This window comes from Amblyomma mixtum, chromosome 6 (assembly GCF_055824585.1).
Source record: "Amblyomma mixtum isolate Tamu chromosome 6, ASM5582458v1, whole genome shotgun sequence".
Classification (NCBI taxonomy): domain Eukaryota; kingdom Metazoa; phylum Arthropoda; class Arachnida; order Ixodida; family Ixodidae; genus Amblyomma; species Amblyomma mixtum.
Window position 1 is genome coordinate 121,268,580 of NC_143017.1, and position 26,627 is coordinate 121,295,206.

Below are 26,627 nucleotides of genomic sequence, written 5' to 3' on the forward strand. Positions count from 1 at the left end.
AACGAATCGTGACGCGGTGATCCGGCTAAACTTTATTGTTCTCGTAAATAATGAGCCCTTTATTGTTCTCGTAAATAATGAGCCCTGGGATACGGGAACATCAAAAATGAATCCTCCTTGAGGATCGCGGGCCTGTACCGAGTTGCTGGTAGGAGTAATAACTGCGATTCAAGCTAGTTTTACGTTGGCAGCTGCGTAGCAGGTGCCACTGTTGCAACGCAAGTGACCTGATCTGCTTGGCCAGCTCCGCTGCGAAGGCGTCGCTTAAATTGATCGTATATATTTCTTTTGATATGAAACAATGAGGTTGTCAGTAAGGCAGCGCCATAAGTAGAACATTCATTATAGCGTTGGTCAATTCAAAAGCGCTGTCCACTGTGGCTTCGATACGAAACAAGTTAGGCCTAGCGATGACTAGGGAGTACAGAGCGCCGTCGTCCGCTGCGCTCGCGGGCAGCACCTTTGCGGTAAGCGCCTGCAATCCAGTGCTCCGAGCGTTGCGAACGTGTCACCTATGTACATCAATGATGCGGCAGGGACCAGACATTTTTCGGTGTAATGGCTGTAAAATGCGTAGCTTGAGCGCCGCGGGACATTGCTGTTGTACGCTGTTGCCGCGCTATCGGACAAGGTCGAAGGCCACATAAAGGCGCCGTCGCGCACCACTATACACACTGCCTATTTTGATGCGTTGCTCTTTGAACGTGATTTAGTGTGAAGAAAGTACGTTCTTGAAGTGGGCCAGCTCTTGCGCTTTTCGCACTCTACCTTCTCGGAGCCGAGATCGGTTCGCGATAACCGTGTTCAGCGGCGTAACCGCGGGTAACGCGCCCATGTGATAAGGGTTGTCTGCTTGCGACTTGTTTGCGTTTTCGAAAATTTTTGTAAAAATTTACCCCGCATAATGATCGCACCCCTAAATTTGCATCAATTTTTGGGAAAAAAAAGTGCGATCATTGTGCGAATAAATACGGTAATACAACTTTGTCTTGTTTGGAAAAACAGATTTAATCTCGATGCACTAAAGTTGTGATAATAAAAAAACATGCACACACAAAAGGAAACTGCTTAACTTGCCAAGATTGTTTTCACTACGCCGGCAGAAGGTTGCCTCGTCGTCGCTGTCAGACAACTCCTTACCACCGTTGACGGACCTAAGCATTTCGTCCTCGGTGCCGTCCATGACATTCGATATCCCACATTTTTTAAAGGCCTTACTGACCATGGCAGACGGTATCGTGCACCATGCATCTTTCACACATCCAGTGAAGTCTTGCAGCGAGGCACGCTTAATTCTATTGCTGGGAGTGAATTCATGGCAGCCACTCGCAAGCCATTCGGTGTAGAGCGCCCGAATCCTATCTTTAACCGGCTTGTTTAAACAAACGTCGAGCGGCTGGAGCTGCAGTGTCATGCAGCTGGGTATCGTGACAAGGCCGGTGTTGCATGCAGCGAGCTTGTCCTTGATGCGTTGGTCAAGATGGCACCTGAGCGCGTCTCCACAAGCATTGCGCGCAGGCCCAAACTGCCGCCAGGTCTCTTGCGCCAGACGTGATCGATCCAGTCGGCGACCAAGCCTGTAGTCATCCAACCTTTTTCATTTGCGCGCACAATCACTCCACTCGGAAACACGATTCCTTTCGGGAGCGTCTTGCATCTGAATATAACATACGGGTGCAGTTTGTGTCCATCCGCAGTGCAACCGAGCATTGCGGTGACGCATGTTTTTTCGTGGCCGGAAGACAACACGCGCACTTGCTTCGCCCCCTTCTTTTCAACGGTTGTGGTGGCAGGCATGTGGAAGTAGAGCAGTGTCTGATCGACATTTCCAATCTGGCTGAGGTGGTAGCCATTCCTGCGGCGCAAACTCAAAACGAACCGCTGAAAACTGTGCAGCTTTTCTTCATATTCTTCGTGCAACTTCTGGCATATCCTCGTCCGCCTTCGAAGAGAACAGCCTTTTCTCTTAAAATTTGGCAGCCAGCACCTGCTCCCTTTGAAGTCTCTCCGCGTTAGCCCTGTTTGTAGGGCTAACTGCATCGCCCGGACTTTGAGCAGATTGGTTGTCGCTGGTTGCTGCGCCGCTCGCTGCTCTTGAACGTATTCTGTGAGTCAGTCTTCTATTTCAGCGAACCGGCCCTGCTTCGGTCCACTGAAACCCTTTCATGTAGCCTTGCTGGTGAAAATCCTTTCCTTCTGCTTGCGCCAGTCCCGCACTCATGTTTGTGGAACTCCGAATGTGCGTGATGCGGCCCGATTTCCGTCCGTCTCTGCACACATGATGATTTTCATTTTAATTGCGGCATCATGATGAACTCGACGCATCTTCGCTGTCGGCATGTCTATGCTGGTAGATCAAATGCAGAAAACGGGTAGACTAACCTAAGCACATGTACCACAGCACACGGAGGACGCTACTGCAGCTAGGCATAGACAGCTAGGCAGCTAGGCTCGAAGTGCGTACGAGGCAGCCATTTTGAAATGCCGATGGCAATATATCGGAGATTTAGGGTCGTACTCGATTCTAACGCACACCCAATTTTTGGACCCGATATATCGGAAAAAAGGTGCGCATTAGATTCGAGCTAATATGGCACATCTTGTGAAAACGGTGGATTGCTTGTTTATCACAATGCTTCCATTCTCTTCAAAGGGTCCATGAAATGGTTTTGGATATGGCTATAAAATGCCTGCATTAAGTCCAATGTGTGTTCATGCTGCATACAAGCCCTGAAATGTGAGCCGATAATATGAAAATATTTATAAATTCCTGTTCCTGAGCTTCGCGGCAATGCCCAGTGCCAGTCTCACGCGAAACCCACGAAGAGGTTTCATTTGTGAGGGGCTGCCGTTGCCTTGCCAAAAACTGCGATGTTTGTAGACCAAGCAGGCAGGGGACACAGCCGGCTGGAGACTGCAGCGCATAAAGTTGTAGTGGGGAGCAAACTGCTTAAAAATGTTAGTCTGGTGACCTACTCTTGAAAGGAGCGCAGTTCCACCCTGTAATCTTTACTTTGTATGGCTTGGTCTGGTTGGTTGTGTTGAGAAAATAAATTACCCTTTCCGGGGTTTCGTTACCCCGCACCTCCACCAAATGTTACGTGGTGGACAGCCGAAGAATGAGGCATGATGGACGATGTATAAGAGATGATTTTAATGGCCGCTGGCCTAGTGCGAGCGCTCCGTCTCGCGCCACTGCCAGCTTCGTCTTCTTCGTAACAATATCATTGCTGGCATCAGTGGAGCTACAGAAGCTAAATAAGGGTTTTTGCGAGAGGATGATTGTTGATCGTGTCTCTTTTTTCTTTAGCCTCTGTGTATGCCATTTCAGGGGTCCTTTGGAACCTCCGTCAGGGCCTTTGTTAGCTGGTTGCCTGTTTGTTAGGCTTACTTGAATATTTAGTGCAATTGAATATTCAAGTGAATGATGAAATGTTCAGTATTAGATGCGATCTAAATGTTTCCTGTTTGAAATCATTGTATTGTCGTACAAAAACGTTTCTAGAATGCTTACTCTTAAGCATTCCATTTTAAGAATTTATGCGGAAGTCCCAGTTCTGTGCTACCAAGCTGGTAAACATTTTCCACGTGCTTGAAATGCTGTGCTCCAAATTTTCTTTTTTTTGCCTTGTGTGTAAGGGGAGTAAATTGTGTCCAAGATATCAAATTGTGCTATTCAGTGTTAATTTTTCTGTTTTTGAAAGCAAGTGAGTGAAACACTGCAGTGGAAGGGGGGTGCACAGCAGCTGCTCAACACCCATGTGTTTGTGTGCGCATGCAGCCAAGAGATCCGCAGGCACGTGGACTACGTGCGCCACTCACAGGGTGGCTTCTCCCGAATGACTTTCAACTCCATTGTGGCCCTGGTGCTCGGCCACATGAAGACCACATCGGCCGCCACCACGCACAGTAAGTGGCGCTGTGCGGGCATCCCGCAAGATTCATGCTACCCTTCATCGCTCTTCCAACCTGACTACTTGCAATCTCCTGCTGTTTACCTTTGCTTAGAGTTCATTCTGTTGCCCTTTGGTTCACCTTGATTTACCTGCAGGCATGTGTGCAGGTATTTCGGTGGCCCAGGCAGCCTAATTACCTGACTGTATGTGACAGCTGTAGTGTGAGGGCAGACTTCGTGGGCATGTGACAACTGCAGTGTGAGGGCAGACTTTGTGGGCGCAAACAAGAACAAAAAATACATGAGTGTAAGGTGTGGAACTAGGCCACAGTTTGTGGAAAGTTGATGGAAGCTTATGAACGAAGTAAAAAGAATTTCTATCCCGTGCCTAGTCTTTATAGGAACGTGAGGCCCCCTTTGAGCCTCAACAAATTGTAGCATTTGCTACCACTGTGACCATATGAAGGTTTTCAGGAGACTCTTAGACGAGACTGACATGAGTGGCGTCGCTGCACTGATCCTTTCCTTCTTTAGAGGTCTTGCCATAAAAACGAAACTTCTCCCACTTACTGAATGACATGGAGAGTCATGGCATGAACGCCTGACCTTTCTCGGCAACTATTAAATGAGCTGTCATATTAAGCGCCGAGCCGTTCAAAAATTTTGTGGTAATGCTGGAGTCTGTCACTGAAAAGTAGACACCAATGCCGAGGGAAATAGCTGGATTACCTCTTCATGTTCAATAGCTGTACCAAGCGTTCCGCGCACCTGAATCTGATTGCTGCCGTTAACAATGCTGCGGACATTGATGGTGTCTGCCAGACATTGTCTTGAGTGTTCTATTGCACTATCCTCTGGACGAAGCATCATTCGTTCTCTGTGCACAAGTGTGCCATCTCTCAAGTTTCTCACTACGCTACTACTGCTTTGAAATCTAATACGTAGGTCTTTGCAAATCCTAGTGGTTTTTTGGCTCTAAGCCTGTATTTTAGCAGTATAACCTTGCTCCCTAAAATAATAGTTGATTATTTAATTTCAGCTTATTAATTGTATAATCATTGATCCAGATCGGGAATATGTCAGCCTTGCTGCGCACCTGCACAGACTGCACCAACTTATAATCACCTTGTATATACTGCTTTCACTAAAATGGGAAGCATCTACCTCTGCAAGAGGTGTTAAGTTTTGTTTGGTACTTTATGGCACTTTTCATTTCTTCGTAAAGTTCAGTATTATCCCTCCTCAGTTCAGTACTAAGCTATGGTGGGTGTAACCTGTGTTGTGTACACAATATCACAGTCTAATTTAGTTTACCGTACACTTTTAGTTTACCGTACAACAACCCGAACCCCAGGTGGTCGAAATTTCCGGAACCCTTCACTACGGCATATCTCATAGCCTGAGTTGCTTTGGGACGTTAAACCCCAATAAACCAACCAACCTGAAATCTAAACCTCCCCCCCCCCCCCCTTTCTTTTTTCCTGAACTACAGATAAGCACTGAAAGAGGACATGGGCCATGGGGACTGCAGCTCCAGAAGTCTCTGCAGTGTCTCTGTGTGCTGCAACTCCTTCAAAGGACTCTGCTCGCGGCCATGCCACGACTTTTTTTTTGTGTGTGTGTTTTGTACTGTTCTAGTGCTAATTAGTTTGTTTTTTTTTGTTCGCTAACTTTCGTTTTTTATTTCTTTTCGTCATAAAATTTCGTCGGCTTTAACTTGACTGCGTTGGGCAAGGGCAGCCGTGCTTGCTGTACAGGGCATTTTCCGGGAGTGCCTTTCTTTCGTTGCATCTTGCTCATCAGTTGTGTGCATGATTTTCATTCATTCATCTTCCCTCCCATCGGCACTGTACAGCGAAGCCATCAAAATGCGTCAAGTTCTCCCTGTCCTCTGCCCCCCTCAGTCTTGTTAAACGCTTATCCACCTGGTGAGATCTCTCTCAAGTGCTTCGGTGTAAATTGCCTTGAGATTCAGGTGGCATTCATTGGGCCACAACCTGTCCTGGTGTGTTTGAAGGCGTATTGTGCCAACACCCCCCGGTGCCCTTCTCGCCGGTGTTTGTGCTGTAAACAGCAGTTCTGCTTCACCTCCTCCTCAGCCGGTGACGAAGACGAACTGGTCGCGTGCCTTTTTTTCTCCCCGAGAGCGCGCAATCCCTTCGCCATGTGCCTCAAAGCGTACAGTAGTACTATGTGTAAAAATCGCTACGCTTCGCCTGGCCAGGCCTTGCCAGAGGGAGCGCGCAGGTTCTTGGGTAAAGTGAAATGTACGTCGCAAGCCAGTGTGCTTGGTATTGTTTTTTGAGAAAAAAAAAACACAATAAAAAGAGTTGTGTAAGATCACAATTGACTGGCCTCGTTTAGTCATGAGTGCCAGGGTGATATTGTTGTGTGCTAGTTCCTTGCGAGCATACTTAAGTGCCCATACATCGTGGGCATCCTGGAAGTACGATTGTAAATTTCTGCGATTTATTAGTATGACTGTTTGTCCCTGCCAAAGAATCTTTGTACGCCTCTAGTGGGAATAATGATCTTGGAGGTGTATGTGCTATATGTACAGGATTTGATGCTGCCAGGGAAGTTCGATGCATGTCAGTATTATCTCCAACTTTCCATGTGCTTGGGCACAATGAACTAGTTTCCATTGTTATTGAGGGTTGTGCGAACGGACAGAGTTGGTATTATCTTGCTGGTTCTGTGCATTATGAAGTGGTTGTATGCAATTAATGGCACATTGGCAGTTGAAGCCTTAATGCGCCAAACATGAGCGGTATTGTGGTGGGAGGACAGCATAGGCTTTTAGGCAAACTCCAGTTCTGGTGCTGCACAGATTCTGTTAACTGATGAGAGAACCTGTGTTGTGTGAATTGGGATTTCTGGGCTGCTCTGAAAAATGCTGTGATAGCTCCATATGTGATAACTAAAGCGACCTGCGAAGTGTGGCCATGCATGTCAAGTTGCCAACTCTGGAAATATGCCTTGGGTGATTTCTTCCTCTACATTGATGGATTTACGGCAAGTTGCCGTTAATGTGTGCTTCGGTGAAATAAAGGAGTTTGGTTATTCCTTAGTTCCCCTCTTTGTGTTTAGCTCCATATGCCAAAGTCCCCTGAGCTCCTTTCCCTGTAGAAGTAGATGGTCAGGGGTGGGAGGGGATAGGAGTGCTGCAAAGTGAAAATGTTGTCTGGGTGCTTCCTTGCACGCAGTGTTACTTTATCTTTCTGCATGTGTCTAGCATTGCCCTGTGCAATGAATGTGTAGCGGAACTTATGCCAGTCCGCCGCTTCACTAATCAAAACATATACGTATTCTGCAGGGAAGCGTACATTTCTTTCCACGCGCGGGTTATAAGGCATGTTGTAGTCCGAGGGCTTCAGAATGTACCGCCGCGCGTTTTCGCATTTCGATATGCGGTCGCCGGGGCTAAGGTACTGCGGTGGAGATTGAGCACGTTTGTGCTCGCCAGCCGAACACTACATCATATGCCAACAAACTCCAGTCTGCCGTGTTCTCGACTTTAGACAGAAGCTGGCTCTGCGAGCAGAATCTGTGCTCTTAATTAGGGACATTTTGCCTCAATACAGTATTTCACCTTTCCCCATTTTTGAGTTTTTGTGGTATTCTTGTTAATCCATACCAGCCCACTTGTCAGCCGATGTGTTAAATTCGCTCTGCCACATATTAGCCATTGCAGAGACAGACTACTTCAAATGCAGGACGCATGGCAGCATGCCTGGGTCAGTATACAGAGTGTTTCACCTTAGATTTCCGCAGTTTTTAAAAATAGGCTTTGAGTTGTAACGGTGCTAATGCAGAATGCAGCTAAGACTTGCTAATGAATAGGTAACTTCCAACTATATTACTGTTACGCTCCTTAATTACTGAGGCATGTAGCTCATAATATGCATATCAGTTTATGCATTTATTTCAGAAATTTGAATTCGAAGTTGAAGTTTTTCCCGCCGCTCTGATTCAAACTTGGGATTCTCTTATGACGGCACAGGACTAAGTGACGTGAAATATGACGTAACGCTGACTTCGTGATTTCTGACCGGCCAGCAGAGCGGCCTAGCAGCAGCCGAAAAGAAAGCTACGGCCGGCTGCACGTTGAAGGCATCTATCGGCTATTGCGGCCGTCGCTACCGGCGCTTCGTTTACGTTTGCACCGGCGTTTTGCCAGGCGTTACGATGGATCCCGTTCTCGAAGTCGTCAACGAAGTTCTCGCAAATAGACACCTTTAGCATACCGTGTACCTTGTTACCGTTGGCGGAATACCGGGAGCCCGCCTACCGCCGGTGACCAGGCGCTGATTGGTCCCGATGTCGCAGGCGCGCGTGTCGACATCTGGCGACGTCAAGGAGATTTGCTCATGCATTGGCCGCGCCTCAGTGATTCGTGGCTTCTCGTGTCCCAGTGTTACTATAACTATTGGTTATACTATAACCATAGAACCATTGGTTCTAGCAACACTGTTTTGTCCTATGATGTCATCACGCTTGTACTTGCGAGTTTGACCTGTGGCGGCGATACCTGTATTTTGGTTCTTGCTCTTTTCTACGTTACAAAAGCTTTTTGTCAGTATGAGTGGCGTTTTTGTAATCAGGAGCTGGTATTCTGTCGATACAAGCCAACTTCAATACCTCCTCAGTGTCCCTTTAACCTTGGCGCAGTGGCCCAGCAAATTTTGGCTTTTTCTAAGAGTTATCCAGTAACTATTCAGGATTCGTCAACCAACCTGCTAGTTAGCGTACCGCTGTCAATGGTGTGCCGGAAAAAACGCCTTTATAACTCTGAAAGCCTATTTTAAAAACTGTCACAAAGTCTTAAGTGAACATCCCGACATTGCAATTGCTGCTGAAATCTGAGCAATGATGTGCCGGATGATAATATTTAAGGCGAAGACAGCCTTGAATGGCGCATACTCGTGGCCATGACTCCGTCCGTCCGTCCGTTACATCTGAAGTGAAAGTCATAACTGATCACAAGTCATGACTAGTCGATATTTTATTTCGTTGCTGAAAGCAGAACGTTCATTTCATTTCATTTATTTCATCCTTAAAGGCCCGAGGCCATTATATATTATAAGGAGGGGACTAACCAGTCGTGACTAGTTAGGCCAACTAATTAGCCATAACTAACGAGTCATCAACTAGTTATTAACCAATCATGACTAGTTAGCCATGGGTCATGACTAATTAATCATGACTAGCCAATCCAAGTCTCCCCATAGCCGCCTTATGTGTGCCAACGGCCGTGCAGCCAAAGTTGCACGGAAAGGCTTTCGCCTCGCGCACTTTACGTTCTCGTGATGCTCAAGGTTCAAATCCACTTCAACTTGGCACTTTGGGAGCTTGAACCAAGCAAAAGCATTGAAATACTGTCTGATAAGAAAATGGAACCAGAACCGAAACAAAACAGATTGCTATACTTGATTTTTCACTTACATTAAAACAGTACTTTATTTTTTGCTGGTATTTCTGAGCGACCATTCCTGGGGCCGTATTACGGAACTGTCAAATCAAAAACTTGTCAAAAACGCGTCAAAAACTCGTCAAAAAGCCCCGCCGTAGTCGCGCTCCTATTGGTCGGCTGTGTTCGGCGGCCATGTTGCTTTCTTGCGTCATGGGTAGTGGCGTTTACGTCACGGACATGACAGAAGTGGTGACGTTGCACGCCTAATTATGCAGGCGCATTTTGACGATTTTTTTTGACGGCTTCGAGGCGGTCAAAATTGGACCGTTCGTTTTTGACAGAAAATGGCGGCGGCGGCAGCGGCGTCGTATGTGGCTGAGGCGGCTGCGGCGACGCGAGCAACGGCGAAGGAGGGCGCACGAAGACGCGTTTGACTTGCCGGACGAGCTGTTCCGACGCCTTTTTCGACTGGAGAGGCAGACTGCGGTGTGGCTATGCGACGAACTCGCCGATGAATTTGGAGGTTTGCGTGCGAATGCGCTGTCGGTGCAGCGGCGGGTGCTGTGTGCACAGCGGTTATTTGCGACCGGCGGCTTTCATGCAAGCTTCGGCAGCCGACGACACCTCTGTGCCACAGCTACATACAAATAAAACATGCTTATGCTGGCAAAGAACTTTATTTTCACCTGCAAATCGCACTTCGTGGCCGCCTTCTGTTTACCGGTCGAGGAAAAAGAAACAGACGACCACACATCACATACAACGCTTCACGCTTTGACACTTTTTTCATCGATCGTAAGAGCCGAACAACACAGACCTTAACAAGTTGGCTTCGTCGATTTTTCCGCACTTAGAACAACCGCACAGTACCTTGATTTTCGTCGCCACGTAAGAGAACAGTATCAAGGCGTGGAACAGCTGTTCACGTGCAAAGCGGCTTGTTGACGTTTTACCACCGTCTGCGCACCCCCGCGGCAGCAAAAGTTACCCACCAGGAAGCTTAATAGCCTAACTTCTTGCGCTTCTTGTTTTTCTTTATATTTTTTAGCTTTAAACATCATTTTTTGGCAAAAGAAAATAATAATTATTTTTTATCGTTGAGCATTTCTTTACTCTTTTAGCAAAAATTTAGCAGACGGTCCCTCGTCGTGCAGACAAATGCTTCCGGGGCGCCGCTCTGCTGCAATTGGCTGATTCCCCGTTACGTCAATTTTGCGTCAAGCGTCGACGTCACATTGTTTCGTCATTTTGACGTCACTGTCAATAACTTTTGACAGGTTTTTGACAAAGTTCGGTAATACGGACCCTGTTTTCACTGCGTAGAACATGCCTCTATCACTAGACCAAATAGCTAGCCATAAGTAAAGTACTATAACTCAATAGCCGTAGCTATCCGTAGTCGCAGTCTTGAGGTGGGAAGGCGAGTGACTGGAAAATGTTAAGGCTGGCCGAAGCATGAACAAAGAGTTACAACCTTGAGTTTCTATCGTCCCCTCGACTGACATTAGACATGACGACGGATGCTGAAGCCTCGTGAGAAACGCAGAATTGGCTGTGGTGCGTTCGTGCTCGTCGGAGCCAGCAATCTCAGCGCTAACCGATTTCTGTGGTGCGTTCGTACTCGTTGGAGCCGGCAAGCTGTAAGGGCGCTGACAGATTTGCATTGCACTCCGGATGATTTTCGTAGAAATTCAAATTACCGCACTTAAGGTTTTTCAATGTTCCTCGCTTCAACAGGACGGAGAAGTGACTCGTCTGTGTAATAGACAGTCGTCTAGACCTCTCCTTTCACCTGTTGACAGTTGACACTAGGCAGCTACCGAAGCAGCAGCTAGAGATAGACGCTTCGCTTAAAAACATTTTTGAACGGAATGTCTAGCGTTCCGTCCAGACGGAACGGCGTGACTGCTGCTGGAGTTCCATCCAAACGTGGAATTTACTGTCAGTGATACGGAGCAGCGCGCAAAGACGACAAACAAGAAAGTGCTCCTTTCTAGTCTTGTCCTTGTCTGTCGTCGTTGCGTGCTGCTCCGTAGCAATGAATCCATAACAACTTGCCCAATTAGCCGTTCTAGCACTGGCATTGAAGTTCTGTCATGCCCCTCGTTCCTTTTTGGCCCAACTCCCGGTGCCGAAAGTCCCATCATTTTTTGATCATACTAGTACCAGTACATGAAATCACGGTGATCACAACGTATACGATGTTGACAGTTGACACTACATAGCTACCGAAGTAGCAGCTAGAGATAGACACTTTGCTTAAAAACATTTTTGAACGGAATGTCTAGCGTTCCGTTGTATGTTTGATACCCTTTGCACCTAAAGAAGTTAGGTTTGGTTTATTTAGGCTAGGTTTGCTGTCGGAGAACTCTTGTAGCAGTTGCTGTTCTTTCCGGACATAATTCCACGAGCAGTTATTATTATTTTTTTTTTTTTCAGAATGCCTAGCGTTCCACCCAGATGGGACAATATTAGTGCTGTTAGAGCGGATTCCAAGAGAAGGCAAGCATAGCACGGGGCGGCAGAAAGTAAAGTGGGCGGATGAGATTAAGAAGTATGCGGGGTTATGGTGGCTGCAGCGACATGGGCATGAGAGAGGCCTTTGCCCTGCAGTGGGTGTAGCCGGGCTGATGATGATGATGATTGAGTTCTGTCCAGAAGTATCAGTGCGTAGGATCACAAAACATACAAATATTTGCTGCTTTGTGTTTTTGCTTGTCAGGTTTGGTTTGTTGTTTCAAGGAAACTTAAGTGACAGTCACTATTTCTTGTGGACATAACTGAGAGCAATTTTTGATAATCCTGGACGGAATTCCAGCAGCAGTTGTTGCGTAAGGATGGAACTCTAGCCACAGCCATTTCTGAAAGCCTTCAGGCCTTGACGCAGCTGTCAAGGCGGTACCGCCTTTAAAGATGTGACACTGTGTAGGTCTGTGTTTTTTTTCTTTGTTCTTGACTTGGTTTCTTGTGGTAGTTTGTGTGTGGTAACATATCTTTCTGAAAGTGACCTATGCTCAGAATGCATGCTGTGGATTGAGGGTTCGTTTGTCTCTCAGTGGTACAAGGTATCACAGAGAGAGGGGGGACACAGGGAAAAAAGCTGCCTAAATGCAGTTTGAAGGGCATCATGTGTCCACTGTTCACAAGACAGTTGCAGGTGAGAGTGCGGTAAAATAAATTCCAGTAGTTTGAATAAACCATGTTCACAACAGTATTTCAGCGCTCAGTAATCACAACCGTTGAAAAACATAGCATTACAAATACGCAAAACAACAACATTGTCACATTGTTTATGCGTGCAACGTAACCAGATGTAACCCTCTTTATAGACCTGACAGCAACATATTTCATGATTCTTCAGTACAGACATACACCTAACAGTCTTCGAAGAGGTACAGGATAGCTATGAGGCTCTTCCTTGACATGCGTTTAAGGGTCATGTTATTATTTTCAGTAGTGTTCAGGTATCTCAGCTAGATAAAAGACAATGGCTGCATCCCATGTTTGTGTTTTGTGCAAATAATTTTCCTGCCATGTCAAATTAGCCATACACTGTAGTAATAGTGGATCGCAACTGTATGGAGGAACTGCTGCTATGACCTATGCATTTTCAGTGCTGCTTAATGCGTTGCATTTTATAGTGCTGCCATCTGGTCCACAAGCATCGAGGGACGGTGAGAAGCCTTGTGGAAAGGGCTGGCACAGACAGCCTGAGGCAGTGCCCCCCCACAGTGAAGATCGTTGTTACTTTGGGCTGACTGACATGGATGAACTGAAGCTCCACCCCCTCACTCTCGAGCCCAAGCCCCAAGTCCAAACTGTGTGCCAGGTGAAAACGTCAGGTTGGTGCAGTCTTCATTCACAACACAGTGCTTATTTGAGCATGGCTGGGTTTATGAGGCAGGCCTGAAGGGGCAAAGGGCAGTGTTTTACCAGTGTTTTCAGTGCGCTTTGATCGGTGACTTCCCCTGTTGCGCAAGCTATTCACTTTCTGAACATGCTCTTGATTATTTGAAGCTTTTGTGACGTGCAGTGCTTCTGCACTAAGGCCAAAACACTTCAGGGGTCCATAATATATTCGGGGTCCAGGTGATTTTTGAAGTGAAAGCTTCACTACGGGACCTCGGGCATCAATCGCGGACTTTGCAAATTTGACTATCAGCTGACCTTCAGCTGAGCAAGTCAAATCGTGAAAAAGATCCATGACTGGGAGTTGAACCCGGGACTGCACGAACAGATTTCCTTTAAAGGCTGCTCAGCGAGACTCTAGGCTGTCGCCGCTGCCAACATGCCTCGTATTAAACTGCCCCGCACTCTCGCGCGGTGCATAAGAGAGCGTCGTCTTCATCAGTTTCCACCAGCTCCGTCCCGCGGCACTGCCTGCTCACCGTCATCTTCTACGAAGCACAAATCCATGCTTTCGCTCTGATTCGAATGCAGTGAACATTCTCTGTAGTTTTTTGCAATTGTTCTATATTAAAGTGCAATGCATGCTTAGTGTGACCAAAGGGAGCCTTTCTGAGGTAAATGGCATTTGATGTTGACATCGTAGTATGTTGGTATGTTGTTAGCATTAGCCTGCTGCCCAAAGGAGACTGTTACTGAGTTGTGAAGGAGACTTGGGCCGTTGAGTGGCCGATCTCAAAAATGTAACATCCATGGTTATGTGGGTGAGGTGGGCATAGGGAGTGTAGTGTAGCACTTGCTCCCACTTTGTCGCACTAATGGACTGCATAAAGTCTTTGAGCTTGTTAAAATGGACCAGTAAGCTAAGAAAAAACACTGTGCACCAGTGGTGTTTTTTCTGTATGTAATTCCTGCAGCATAGCTAACTCCATGAGAATATCGGTCCTTCAATGAAAATTTATTCCGGCCTGATTTAACCCAACGGCATAGAAGTATATTGACATTGAACATTTGCACTGAGGCTCAGCGAGCTCCTCTAGTGGCAGTACTGTGCCAAGCACCCTGTCTTCACAAGGGTGGTACGTGGTGTCTAATGTCCCAAAGCTGCACATGGGCTGTGTGGAAATGGCATACCGAGGCTCTGGAATAACTTTGAGCACCAGGGGTTGTTGCTGTGAGATCACACAGCACACAGGAGTTTTTGCATTTCCCCTCTGTGGAAATGCAACCACAATGACCTTGTTTCAATCCTGTGACTTTGGACTCGGTAGCTGAATGCCAGGCCACTGTGGCGGGTCTCTCTGTGGGTGCCAAGTTTCTAGAACTAGAACTAGGCTGCCTGTAGGCATTGCATCCATGAATGCAATGTGTTTGTTGCGCTCTGTCCTTCCTCTTCCACTCCCTTCGTGCCCACCCTTAGTGCAAGGTAGCCATCCAGACATTATGACTGGCTAACCTCTTGCTGTCTTTCCTTCCTTCTCTATTCTTTCTGGTTATATGAGATCTTGATGGCCTCATATTTGGACAAGCTACTTTCTGATGTTAGCGGAACATGACAGTTGAGGCCAAGCTTCTCCAGCATGCGATCCACAGTATAACAGAACGAAGAGACTAGCCTTCAAGGTACATATTTAAACAAGGTAGGAGGTAAGGAAGCCTCTGGTGACTGACAGTAGTACTTAACTTCATCTGAGTATTGCCTTTCAAGACGAAGGCCAGTCCCTTTGTAGAAATATTGGTCAACAGACTGAAGCTTTGCCTGTTCAAGCTATCACCATGTAATGTAGCAGCACTGTCAGGAACTTGGCCTTGCCCAGCAGTATGCAACCATTATTTTTTTGTGGCTTATAATTTTCTTTCCATGGTCTTCTCATAAATAGCTTGGGCAATGATTAAATTTATTTAAATGTTTTATGTTGTGTTCCAGGTTTTTTTTAACTGTGTAATAAGCCTAAAGGTGATTTTTAGATTTCAGGAAAATTATTCTCGGTCTTTGAATTCAGTTGACTGTTCAGTTGAGAGAGCTTTGTGAGGATTATTTTGGAAATGGTCAGCATAGTAACCCATGTAGCTCTTTTTGATAGTTATGTTTTTAAGTTTTATTGTTTGTTTATGGCATCTACTGCAGAGTCTAGAAAAACAAAAAGGGCAACTGTGTGCGAAATATTTTACATCTAAAGCTGTAGTAGCTTTGCATAAGCCATTTAGGGGGTACAGTGGCAGCCGTAATGTGTTATGCATAACACTCTACGTAGGGTTAGTGTAATGCTGTTGAGGTTGAAGATGTTTACCATGAAGCAAGCTGGTTACTACACTAACCAGCGGCTCACTTCTGCCATTCACTCTCTTCCGTCGAAAGGAAAGAGTGAAAGATCGGACATCTTTCACCTCCATCAGGTATGAACCAAGGTACTCAGGTATGAACCAAGGTACTCCAGCTCAGTAGCCGAGCGCCCTAACCACTGAGCCACCATGCTGAGCAGAGCCCATTGGTGCTATTTTTACAAGCTACCAAGCCCCATGCACTGATTGTACGCTAAGTGGGTCCTTTGCATGTTTGTGCAGCAAGGAATACTCAGGAGTTGGGGTTTTATGAACTGGAGCAGCGTCTGGAGCATGGAAGCCCGTATCCCGATGACTTGGAGTCAGCACAGACCAATGGCTGTCAACCCAGTAGCAAGGTTGGTTATGTGTTGGTTATGTTGGTAGCTGCAGGGAAGTGAGAATAATTTGCAATAGTTAATGTGGCTAAATTGAAGTACAAAGCTGAGTTAACCGAAGTAAGTCAGTGCAAATAGCTGCATCCCTCCGCTGCTTAGCTGATAACAAATTTCCTGATCTTATAATGCAACCCGTTTGTGTTCGTGATGCATTTTACGTAGCAAACTCTTTTGTTTAGCACTAGCTGAGAAGATGAGGAAATTCGTTATCAGCTAAGCAGTGGAGGGATGCAGCTACTTGCTCTGATTTACATCGGTTAGCTCAGCTTTGTACTTCAGTCTCATTCATGCGCCTCAACAGCGACCCATACACATCGCTATGCAAGCAACACTTGTTCTGTTTCATCTTGACTTAACACTCATTTTCGAACATAAAGTGCTTATTGCACTTTATTTCCATATGTCAATTTACAATTCCTTGAAATTGGAGTTCATGCGATGTGCTAGATACTTTTAAAATGAATTTGTTTAGTTTCTTTTGCTCAGCTTGCTAGTCTGGCAACCTTCAAAGGGCTCTGAAAGGGGCTTTCATTAAAGGTGTGGTATTCCTTGGGTGTTCAAGAACACGCTTCAAGAATATCCTCCAGCAAGAATTTTTTTAATCAGTTTTGTAGGAGCCGAGTCATCTGTGGTCAAAAATTTGAATTTAACACATTCACTGCATCGTGTTGTCTCCGGCACGTCGTTTATCCATGCTGTGTGGCCTCGAATACCGGGCCACATAATGAAGCCATGGGTCAGATTTTATTGTGAGGTCTAAGGTGGAGGATCTCGCTGTGAAATCTGTCCCGTGGCTTCATCATGGACCGAGTATTCATGGCCACACAAAATGAAAAAAAATGACAGAGCGAACGTGTTAAGAGTTTTCGTGCCTTATCCACTCCTCTCGCTAGCTGTGTCCACTCATCTTTAATGCTGGCTGTTGAGGTGCGCAGAAATTCCTTGGGAGGGGCAGAGCTTCCTGACCGGCAGGAGAGACGCGGCTGACTGGCCACAGCCGTGGTAGCTTCGTGACGTTTGACCGAACCTAACGAATAGCCATATCTGAACAGAAATGCGCGGAAGTGCAAGACAGAGAAGGGTGCAAGCATTGAAAAAGTTGCCTAAAAGGGCTCTGCAACTTTCACGCACGATTTTGGGTTCTTTGCTGCGTGTAGAAGTGTTAGTTCAGAGCGTTCATGATGACAGAATGTAGTGATTGAGCGAGTTTTTATACTCCTGACAGAAGGTGCTCCCTCCAGAGACCCTTTAAACACTGACATCAGAAAGGCATATCCACTTATGTTGTTGGCAGCACAGTTTGTATGCCTGTGTTCAGGTGCTTGCATGCCATGAACAGCAGCTGCTTGCAATTTTTTTTTAAGCCTTCTGATTAGTATGCGAGCTTAGTGATCTTTGGAGGAGTGGGCTTGTTTGCTGCTGGCATAATAATTCCTTGCATAATAAGCAAGGCAGCTTCACCATTGACTAACGAGACAGTGACATGCACAATTCAGTTCCAAAGAAATATTTTAGAACTGTAAACGTGCTTGAAAATGCAGGACTATCCAAAGGAAAAAACTCTGGACAAGAATGAGAAGGCACTGTTTTCTTATTCATTTCACATGCTGTTATTGCTGTTTGGTATTTTTTTTTTGCGTATGTGTGTTTAATTCCTTTTACAGTGATGTTAGCACGTCTATGGTGCTTGAAGATAGGACATTATGCCCTCTGCCTGTCCACTGTATAGCCTACAAAGGACCAACCCATGCATGTTTTGCTCTTAAAGGTGCACTGAAGAGGAATCTGAACTCGTCTTTTTGCCGTGGGAACTCGATCTATACGTTCTGAGCATTCTTAGAAACATCGATTTATTGCCCTGTGTGGCTGATTTTCCTAATTAAATCGAATTAACGTCCGGCTCCCGCCTTTTTTTTTTTTAATTCTCCCTCGTACGGTCGGCGGAGTCGACCAACGCGTGGAGTGCCTTGCAGCCAGCTCCGTGGAGGCTTTGCTTTCGCTTTATTTTGTTTCTTAGGTTTCCGTGAATAAATAGTTTCATTCGCAGGTAATTTAGCCGCAAAATAAGCCCGCCGAAATAAAAATACGCGCGGACTATTTGCTTCTACGGACTACTACGTATTACTCCGCCGATGGCAGAACGGCAAGCCGCCGCGGGACTGGCTGAAAGGCGCTCCACGCGTTGGTCGACTCCGCCCACCGTACGAGGGAGAATTAAAAAAAAAAGGCGGGAGCCGGACGTTAATTCGATTTAATTAGGAAAATCAGCCAGACAGGGCAATAAATCGAAGTTTCTAAGAATGCTCGGAACGTGCAGATTGAGTTCCCGTGGCAAAAAGACGAGTTCAGATTCCTCTTCAGTGCACCTTTAAATCACAGTGTCTGGGTATCTTGAGGCATACTTTTATGTTACCAATCAAAACTAAGTTATTGTTATCCGTGTACCCAGCAACTTGTTCATCGGTCACTCATATATGTGGGAGGACTCCTATATAGATTCCCCACAAAAAGACAGAGGTCATATCCTGTGACCTCAGAGCCAGCATTGCCGACTATGTTGTGGTGTGGGTGTGCCCTTGTTACGTCACACAAGCATTTTGATATAGTAGTTGCTGTCTGTAGGAGACATTTCGTGGTTCCAATTTTGGCTGCTTTTTTTTTTTTGGAATGTACAATGCGTCCAGGCACTCGAACTTTGGAAATAGAATATACCAGGCCTTTGTATTATTTACCCGAGTACAAAACCACAGTGTGAAACAGCCATGTCACGGATCCTTTTAAGTCTAGTTAACTTGATGTGGGGAGTACAATAAGTAACATATAGCATATAAGCCAACAGCCACAGAAACCAAGGGGCACAGGGGATTTTTAATTTATTTATTTTGTGGTGTTGATCAATTCATAATATTACTGAATATGTTATCGCTTAAAGCTAATTGATTAGAAAAGCAGAAGAAAAAACAATCACATGCCGCCGGTGGGATCCGAACCCACGACCTCCGAATTACGCGTCCGGTGCTCTACCACTGAGCTACAGCGACGGCTGTCAAACCTTCTGCTTTCGGGGGTATTTATGTTTACAAATAACCTAACCTTGGGAGTGTTCACGAGCGCCACCCACGTTCTTAAGCGGCGGACGTAGCACGTCCTGAGTTACCGCTGATGTGACGTAGAACGTCATCGAACGGTGAGGGTGGAAGCTGTGTGAGAACCCTCTTATGCTTCCTAAGGCATCAAGGCTGCCAGAACCGAGGCCCTCATTAAGCAATTAAGCAGACAAGGAAAGGGGAATGAGGGGCTCGTTATAAATATGACAGAAGCCAACAGCCACAGAAACCAAGGGGCACAGGGGATTTTTAATTTATTTATTTTGTGGTGTTGATCAATTCATAATATTACTGAATATGTTATCGCTTAAAGCTAATTGATTAGAAAAGCAGAAGAAAAAACAGCCACATGCCGCCGGTGGGATCCGAACCCATGACCTCCTAATTACGCGTCCGGTGCTCTACCGCTGAGCTACGGCGACGGCTGTCAAACCTTCTGCTTTCGGGGGTATTTATGTTTACAAATAACCTAACCTTGGGAGTGTTCACCAGCGCCACCCACGTTCTTAAGCGGCGGACGTAGCACGTCCTGAGTTACCGCTGATGTGACGTAGAACGTCATCGAACGGCGAGGGTGGAACTTAACGATAACCACTTAAGTGATAACATATTCAGTAATATTATGAATTGACCAACACCACAAAATAAATAAATTAAAAATCCCCTGTGCCCCTTGGTTTCTGTGGCTGTTGGCTTCTCTCATATTTATAACGAGCCCCTCATTCCCCTTTCCTTGTCTGCTATATAGCATATAAGTTCATTGCTTGAATCAAATGTGTGAAACTTCTTTCTAAATTAGAGGGCAGGAGTGTAGTAGTGGCAAGCAATGGCTGGCAGTATGTTCAGGTGAATTTTCTGATGATTGCAGTGTTACAGCTCCTGATATATCTACACACTCTATAGGCGTGTGCGTAGTGTCTGTGGTGTAGCACACATTAAGAAATAGCTGCTAGTCTCCAATGTTCACATTTTTATGCATATGGGGGACTCGTTGCTTTTTCTAAAAGTGTGCTGCACCTAGATGTCATTTCTTTTTTTCTGATGAATTCAGCACTGCTTTATATTGTAACTGAGTCAATTTTTTTTACATTGGTTGGAAAATGCGATGAATTATATCTTAAAACAACAGCCTTGGCAGCACATGCTTTGATACAGTTATACAGGCAGGTTTTATTTGTATCATTCTATTCTGTGTTTCTAATGTTATCTGGTTTTACGAAAAGAATACGTGATTGCTTCATCCCTCTAGTGCCTATTTCATTTGCTCCTCAGAAGCGTTTAAAACGCACCCTGCAGAAGCAGCACCGGTTAAGAGCAGCTGTTAGAAGCTGATGCGCCCTGTTTGGTGTTATTGCATCTGTGACTATTAAATGCTGACAGCACTTGCTTATGCTGCTTGAACAGCATTCTTTGGACTGCTAGCCTTCTCATTAGTTCTGTTATGTCTGGGAAGATGGTGAGCTCAGCTTGGTGCTGGTTGCTGGTACCTGGTCCTGACCTTTGTGTTGCCATCCAGCCCTGCCCTCTCTCTCGTTTCCTCCATTAGAACATGTTTTAAAAGAAATCTTGGCTATTGTTCTGGGCATTCTCACTCAACGGGGCTAAATCTTTGAGTTCTTTTGTGATGCGGCCAGCTCTCTGTTTGCCCCTGCTGAGCGTTAATCTTTTTTTTTGCATTACATTTCAGAGTGAAATGCAGATAATGAAAATAGTGCAAAAAGTCCAGAGAGAGCTGCCTCACATTTCAGAGTGAGTGCTTTTCACCTAGCCTTTTTCGAAGCCAAACTTTTTTGCAAAATGCCATGAGTTGTAGTGCATACCTTGTGTTCTTCATTTTCAGCTTGTCTGCTTTTGTGCCTTGATTAACGTCCAACCTTCCGAACTCTCACCCCTAATTTGCATCTGCTATGAGGTGCCTGCATTAAAGTGTTTGCTCTGATTATAGGCAGGGATAGCTGCTTGGTGTTTTGCACTGTATTTGTATAAATTGTCTTTTGTGTAGAGTTTAAAGAGCCTTTCTTGGTTTAATTATGTTTTGTTTAAATGCTTTGACTCTAAAAAAAAAGAAGGAAAACCAGTGTAGATGAAAATTACACGTGTGCACTGCTTACTGATAATTGAAATGTTATTGCTGTGACACCTAGTACAATCAGCGTACATAGTGAAAGGTTGTGCGGGCTTCTTTTGTATGCTGTTTCCTCTTTGTTGGCTTGCCAACTTGTCCTGACAACTTGCCCGAGCTTTACGATTCAAAGGGTTTTAGGCCATTTCTAGGGTTTTACCATTGTAGTCAGGGACGCCGGAGCAGGGGGGGCAGGGGGGGGCCAGAGCCCCCCCCCCCAAGTATTCTCATGAGGGGGCTCAGCCCCTCCCCCACCTGAATTCCTGCCTTGGTTACATTTTTTTTTTGTTGTAACCTAACTTACGACCTCCGCGTTCCCATGACGTCCCAGCAGGAAACTACACGTTAAGACACTCCCAATTCTCTGGAACAGACATGAATTAGAGTGCTAGCCCTTATTTTGGTTTTCATAGAACGGCAATTTTAACAATAAAAACACTCTGGGCAGGTACCACGGCGAGCGCCACTTGCTCGCTGGTTTCACTCTGCGCTGAAATACAAATAAGGTAGTGGAATGGCCGAAGCAGGCGTATCTCATAGCCTTCATGTAGAAAACCCTTTATTTTCAATTCAAGACTCTGGAACCAACTCTGTCCCTTCCTCAGGAGTGACTGGAATTTTCAGTAGCAGCATAAGCAGGGAGCTGGCTCGACACGATGGACCGTTAGATTCAAGTCAATGCAAAGATTCATTGAGAATTACGGCAGAGTTCAAGAGACACTCAAGGAGCTCTTGCAGACACCAGGTTCAGTGACGAAAGCAGCAAGGCTATTTTTAGAGGTTACGATTGGCTTTTGCAGAAATTTGAAACCTTGTTAGGTATCCACATTTCCGTAGCCTTCTTTGGGCCTTGTGAGGAACTAGCCAGGGCTCTGCAGAGCTCAGCATATTGCGCCGCAGGTGCAAAAAAGGCAACAGAGGCTCTCTGCGAGTCGATCTCAGAGTTGCACTCTGAAACTGCGGTTGAGAAGTTGTGGCAGCACACGAACACAACAGCAGCGCGCCTAGGCTTGAAGGAACCTCGTATGTCAACGCCGACAAAACCTCCTGCGAGGTATGAGACGACTGATAGACCTGTCCAGCCAGTTGCACTTGACGTTAAGGCCGCGCTGCGCAAGGAGTATTTCGCTGCTGCCGACCGAATCATAAGTGAAACAAAACAGCGTTTTGAGCAGCCAGGCATGGAACAGCTCATAAAACTAGAAGACATCTTAAAGGTGCACTGAAGAGGATTCTGAACTTGTCTTTTTGCCGCGGGAACTCGATGTACACGTTCCTAGCATTCTTAGAAACTGCAACTTATTGCCCTGTGCGGCCGATTTCCCTAATTAAATCGAATTAACGTCCGGCTCCCGCCTTTTTTTTTTTAATTCTGCCTCGTACGATGGGCGGAGTCGACCAACCCGTGAAGTGCCTTTCAGCCAGCTCTGTGGAGGCTTTGCTTTCGCTTTATTTTCTTTTTTAGGTTTCCATGAATAAATAGTTTCATTCGCAGATAATATAGCCGCAAAATAAGCCCGCAGAAATAAAAATACGCGCGGACTATTTGCTTCTACGGACTACTACGTTATTACTCCGCCAATGGCAGAGCGGCAAGCCGCCGCGGGACTGGCTGAAAGGTGCTCCACGCGTTGGTCGACTCCGCCCACCGTACGAGGGAGAATTAAAAAAGAAAGGCGGGAGCTGGACGTTAATTCGATTTAATTAGGAAAATCGGCCACACAGGGCAATAAATCTAGGTTTCTAAGAAAGCTCGGAACGTGTAGATCAAGTTCCCGCGGCAAAAAGACAAGTTCAGATTCCTCATCAGTGCACCTTTAACCTGTGCTGTTGGAGGTAGTCGGTATACAGCAGATGAACTAGAGGCAGCTTTGGGAGTGCATGCAGTTGATTTTGACTTGTGCAGACTCTCGGCGCAGTTTATGATATTACCAACTCTTCTAAATGGTGCTGATTCCACTACAACTCATGGCATTTTGGAGATCCTACAAAGGGAATCACAAAACGTGCGAGTTGATGGATCAGGTCGTGAGGTATGTTCAGCTTCTATTTTCCATACCAGCGTCTGTCGCTTCTGGGGAACGCTGTTTAGTGCTCTGCGCACAATAAAAAACGTATTTGCGCAACCGAACGACTCAAAATAGGTTATCACATCTTTTGATTTTGCATATACACAAAGAAAGAGTGGTGTTCCTAAGTATAGACGACGTCATCAGGTAGTTTGTGAGTAGAGCAGCGGAGCGAGAAGCACCTAAAAGAGCAGCACTGTCCGAAATGTCTGCTGCTTGCGCGCATTATTGGTAACTGTATACATGGACTGTAGCACGTTTGCTTGTATTATGGTACTTAAACTGTTGTTTTATGCTATGGCTTCGGTCATGCGCGAATGCCTAAATATGTAATTTTGTCAAATGTCAATAAATATATATGCACTGAAAATTCATTATGTAATTTTTTCTTGTTAATGCTTGTATAAATATGCACCATCTAGCGATCAAAGAAACACTACGTAAAGAAACCAATTTTTTTCAGGCAGTTAATTGTTCTCAATGAAGTCAAATTTGGATTGTAATATCTGAAAAACCTAAGTGCATAAACAAAAAAAAGAAAAAGAGACTTGTTCGAGCCCCCCCATTGAAAATGTGCTTCCAGTGTCCCTGATTGTAGTGAAGTGCTGCTGTGTGTAACTTCATAAAAGTCTCGTAGCGAGCACAGATAAGGAACACTACCTGTTAACAACCCTTGCCCTGATTTTTCACACAGGCAGGAGATCCGCCGGCATGTGGATGATTTGCGCTGTTCACAGGGTGGGTTCTCCCGCATGACTCTCAATTCTATTGTGGCTCTCGCACTCAACCACATCAAAATTGCCACACAAGGTGAGTGTTCCTCTTGCTTCATTTTGTTGCCTTACCATCTGTCTCCCAAATTGGGAGATGTTTGATCCTGCATGTGCAATGTGCTTTCTAGAACATCAGTGAGAAGGAGCGCGCATGTAACGTTGCCTGCTCCTGTGTTAAGTTTCAGCTTGCGTGCGTGTGTACATAAGGTTTTCAGACTGGAGTTCAGTGCCGAAACTTGATTCCTTTTTTCGGGATAAGGAATTAGTTTTAGTGTGTAGCTATTGGGTAAACAGTGCAAAAAGAGACGGACTATCAGATGAAGTTGACAGATTGAGGGTTGTCAGCGTTTGTCTTGTGAACTTTGTCTACTGTGTCGTATTTTGTGCTCTATGCCCAGTAATATGAATGGCCGCCGCGGTGGCTCAGCGGTTATGGTGCTCGGCTGCTGACGCAAAAGACGCGGGTTCGATCCCGGCTGCGGCGGCTAGAATTTCTTTGGAGGAGAAATTCTCGAGGCCCGTGTACTGTGCGATGTCAGTACACGTTAAAGAACCCCAGGTGGTCGAAATTTCCGGAGCCCTCCACTACGGCGTCTCTCATAGCCTTAGTCGCTTTGGGACGTTAAACCCTACAAGCCAAACCAAACCAGTAATATGAATGGTCATCAACTCGCAGAACTTTTCGTGGTGTGTCATTGGTCTGTGGATGTCTTCATCTTATCACCATTGTGCATGGAACTGAGCTTCCAACATGCCTTTTCCTTCAAATGAAGTCTCTTATTGTGCATGTCATATTGTGTATTTGCATTATTTTCTGTTCTCTTTCTAATAAAGCTTGTCATGTCTGCTTTCTTTCTAGCTAACAACTGAAAGAAGAACATTTTCACACCATTCCCAATTGTACCAAACGACTTCTACTGTAACCAGATGTTCCGTGGTGATTCAGTACAAACCTTAATGTGCAGACATGATAAAGATATGGAGGCTTTGCTGGGCTTGTTGCCAGCATGCAGGCTGGCAGATATGATATGTATCTGTGATGTCACTTTGTGATATTGGTGCGTTGATTTTGGACAGGCGGTGCAAGTATGCCTGCCTGCTGCCTCGGAAGGTATGCCTGGGCAAATTATCGTTGTTTTGGTAATGGGATTCGTGAATCGTGTTTTGCTCTTGCACTTTATTTAAATAAATAGTTATTTAATTACTTACGGCTGATTGATTTGTTCCTGTTTTGCTACTTGACACTGACCTTCACAGGAAGGCTGGGTAGCACATGCAAGCCATGTACAGCCTTTGTCAAAAGTTTGGAGCCCAGAGGGTTTGCTTCTGAGCCACACTGTGTGGTTCGTGATGCGTCTCCAGCTCTCCAAATTTCCTGAAGGTAAGATGACTTCTGGTCCTGCCTCCTCCAATGGGTAGGACTGCCACGAATGCTTCAGGAGTCCCACTGCAAGGCTAAGAAGTAAACCCCCTGGGCTCTAAACTTTTGACAAAGACTGTACTTGGATAGTCGGCGGCAAACTGGTAACTTTCTTGTTTACTGAAATCGTTTCCTGTGCTGTTACCATTTGGTGGCAAAAACAAAACCAAGAGAGAAGGTTTGCTTTTGTTTGAGGCTCAACTTCCAAATTTGAACATTATTTCAGGTAGCAATTTTCTCAGCTCTGTAACAGCCCTAAGAAGCACTCTAGCACTGTGCATAATTTTGGGAGATTACCTCCATCACCTTAACAACCACCTTACTGTGGTTGACAGCCACAACCTCTCTCAAAGCGATCGTAACAATGCCCCCTCCTTGATTAAGTATTATTGTTTTATGCGAGCATTGGGTTCCTTTTCCTTCAATCGAAACCAGACCACCCCTGTAGTGCTCACTGACTGGCTTTGAGACAAGAGCTGGAGAGGTCGAAGCAGGTTTCACTTAATTTAAGAGAGCACGCTGTTGGGCGAGTCGGTCGTGCATACTTAAAGAAGGGAATTGCGCTAAATAAAGACACTGACGAGAAGAGGGAGATTACCTCCAACTTACTGTGCGCCCGTCCTTGTCCTCTTCTCGTCTGTGTCTTTCTTTTAGCGCAATAGGTGAGGTGCGTTTCCGCCGTCAACGCAAAGATTCATGGGAAAATCGACTGCTAGCTACTTCCGGTTCCAAATTGTTCAACTGATTGCATGTTTCGCCCTATTCACCGCGTAAGTTGACATCGTTTATGCGATAAATAACTCTTGGTACTAGTCACTGATTGCACTGAAGCATCGAATGAGAAATTCACTTCGCCTCATGAGCAGTCTGCAAGTTAATTCGCCTTGTAGCCTGCAGGAGTTGTGATTTTAAGGTGACGAAAGGAGCCTGGTACCTAACGCACTTTTCGCTCTAATATGGTACGTTGCGCAGCACAGGGCTAATCACACATGTGATTGAAGTAAGTAACGTGGTGACCTTGACTTCATGCAACGTATTTCCAACGGATCACTGAAAGCAGTAAGTACTCGATAAAATATTTCTGCTCCAGAACACGCGGGCAAACCATTTCATTTTATTCATGCAGCTCCGTACAACACAGCGTGGCATATATAATCTATCGCCTCTACTCTCCTTTGCGGCGTGTTCCTGCGTGTTCTCAC

General features: G+C 45.7%; 2 protein-coding genes across 13 annotated transcripts in view; both read left to right on the forward strand.

The window, feature by feature from the left end:
* LOC149340219 (uncharacterized) overlaps positions 1-6,965 on the forward strand; it is a 30,934-nt gene extending 23,969 nt beyond the window's left edge. For all 7 annotated transcript variants that reach the window (XM_089548992.1, XM_089548991.1, XM_089548993.1 and 4 more), the window contains 2 exons: positions 3,782-3,909; positions 5,388-6,965. In XM_089548992.1, the coding sequence (XP_089405118.1) occupies positions 3,782-3,909; positions 5,388-5,398 (139 nt within the window). In that variant the 3' untranslated portion in view covers positions 5,399-6,965. The remainder of the gene's footprint in view (positions 1-3,781; positions 3,910-5,387) is intronic.
* Positions 6,966-10,635: 3,670 nt separating this feature from the next.
* LOC149340220 (uncharacterized) lies at positions 10,636-25,209 on the forward strand. 6 transcript variants are annotated; one of them, XM_089549003.1, is made up of 7 exons: positions 10,636-10,948; positions 12,950-13,150; positions 15,780-15,895; positions 20,729-20,790; positions 23,070-23,196; positions 23,927-24,042; positions 24,865-25,209. In XM_089549003.1, exons 2-6 carry the CDS (start codon positions 13,072-13,074, stop codon positions 23,951-23,953), a joined length of 411 nt encoding a protein of 136 aa, XP_089405129.1. In that variant the 5' UTR covers positions 10,636-10,948; positions 12,950-13,071; the 3' UTR covers positions 23,954-24,042; positions 24,865-25,209. The 6 variants fall into 6 exon arrangements, with proteins under 6 accessions (XP_089405129.1, XP_089405128.1, XP_089405127.1 ...); XM_089549002.1 differs by having other exon boundaries at positions 10,636-10,917; XM_089549001.1 differs by having other exon boundaries at positions 10,638-10,865.
* Positions 25,210-26,627: the final 1,418 nt, after the last annotated feature.

What these genes read in the sequence shown, in the direction of transcription:
- LOC149340220 (XM_089549000.1), top strand. Translation starts at nt 12,417, where the DNA reads ATGCAGTTTGAAGGGCATCATGTGTCCACTGTTCACAAGACAGTTGCA. An exon ending in TGTTCACAAGACAGTTGCAG is followed by an intron (nt 12,466 to 12,949) that starts GTGAGAGTGCGG and finishes TGCATTTTATAG; the next exon opens with TGCTGCCATCTGGTCCACAA. An exon ending in TTGATGGATCAGGTCGTGAG is followed by an intron (nt 23,197 to 23,926) that starts GTATGTTCAGCT and finishes TTTTTCACACAG; the next exon opens with GCAGGAGATCCGCCGGCATG.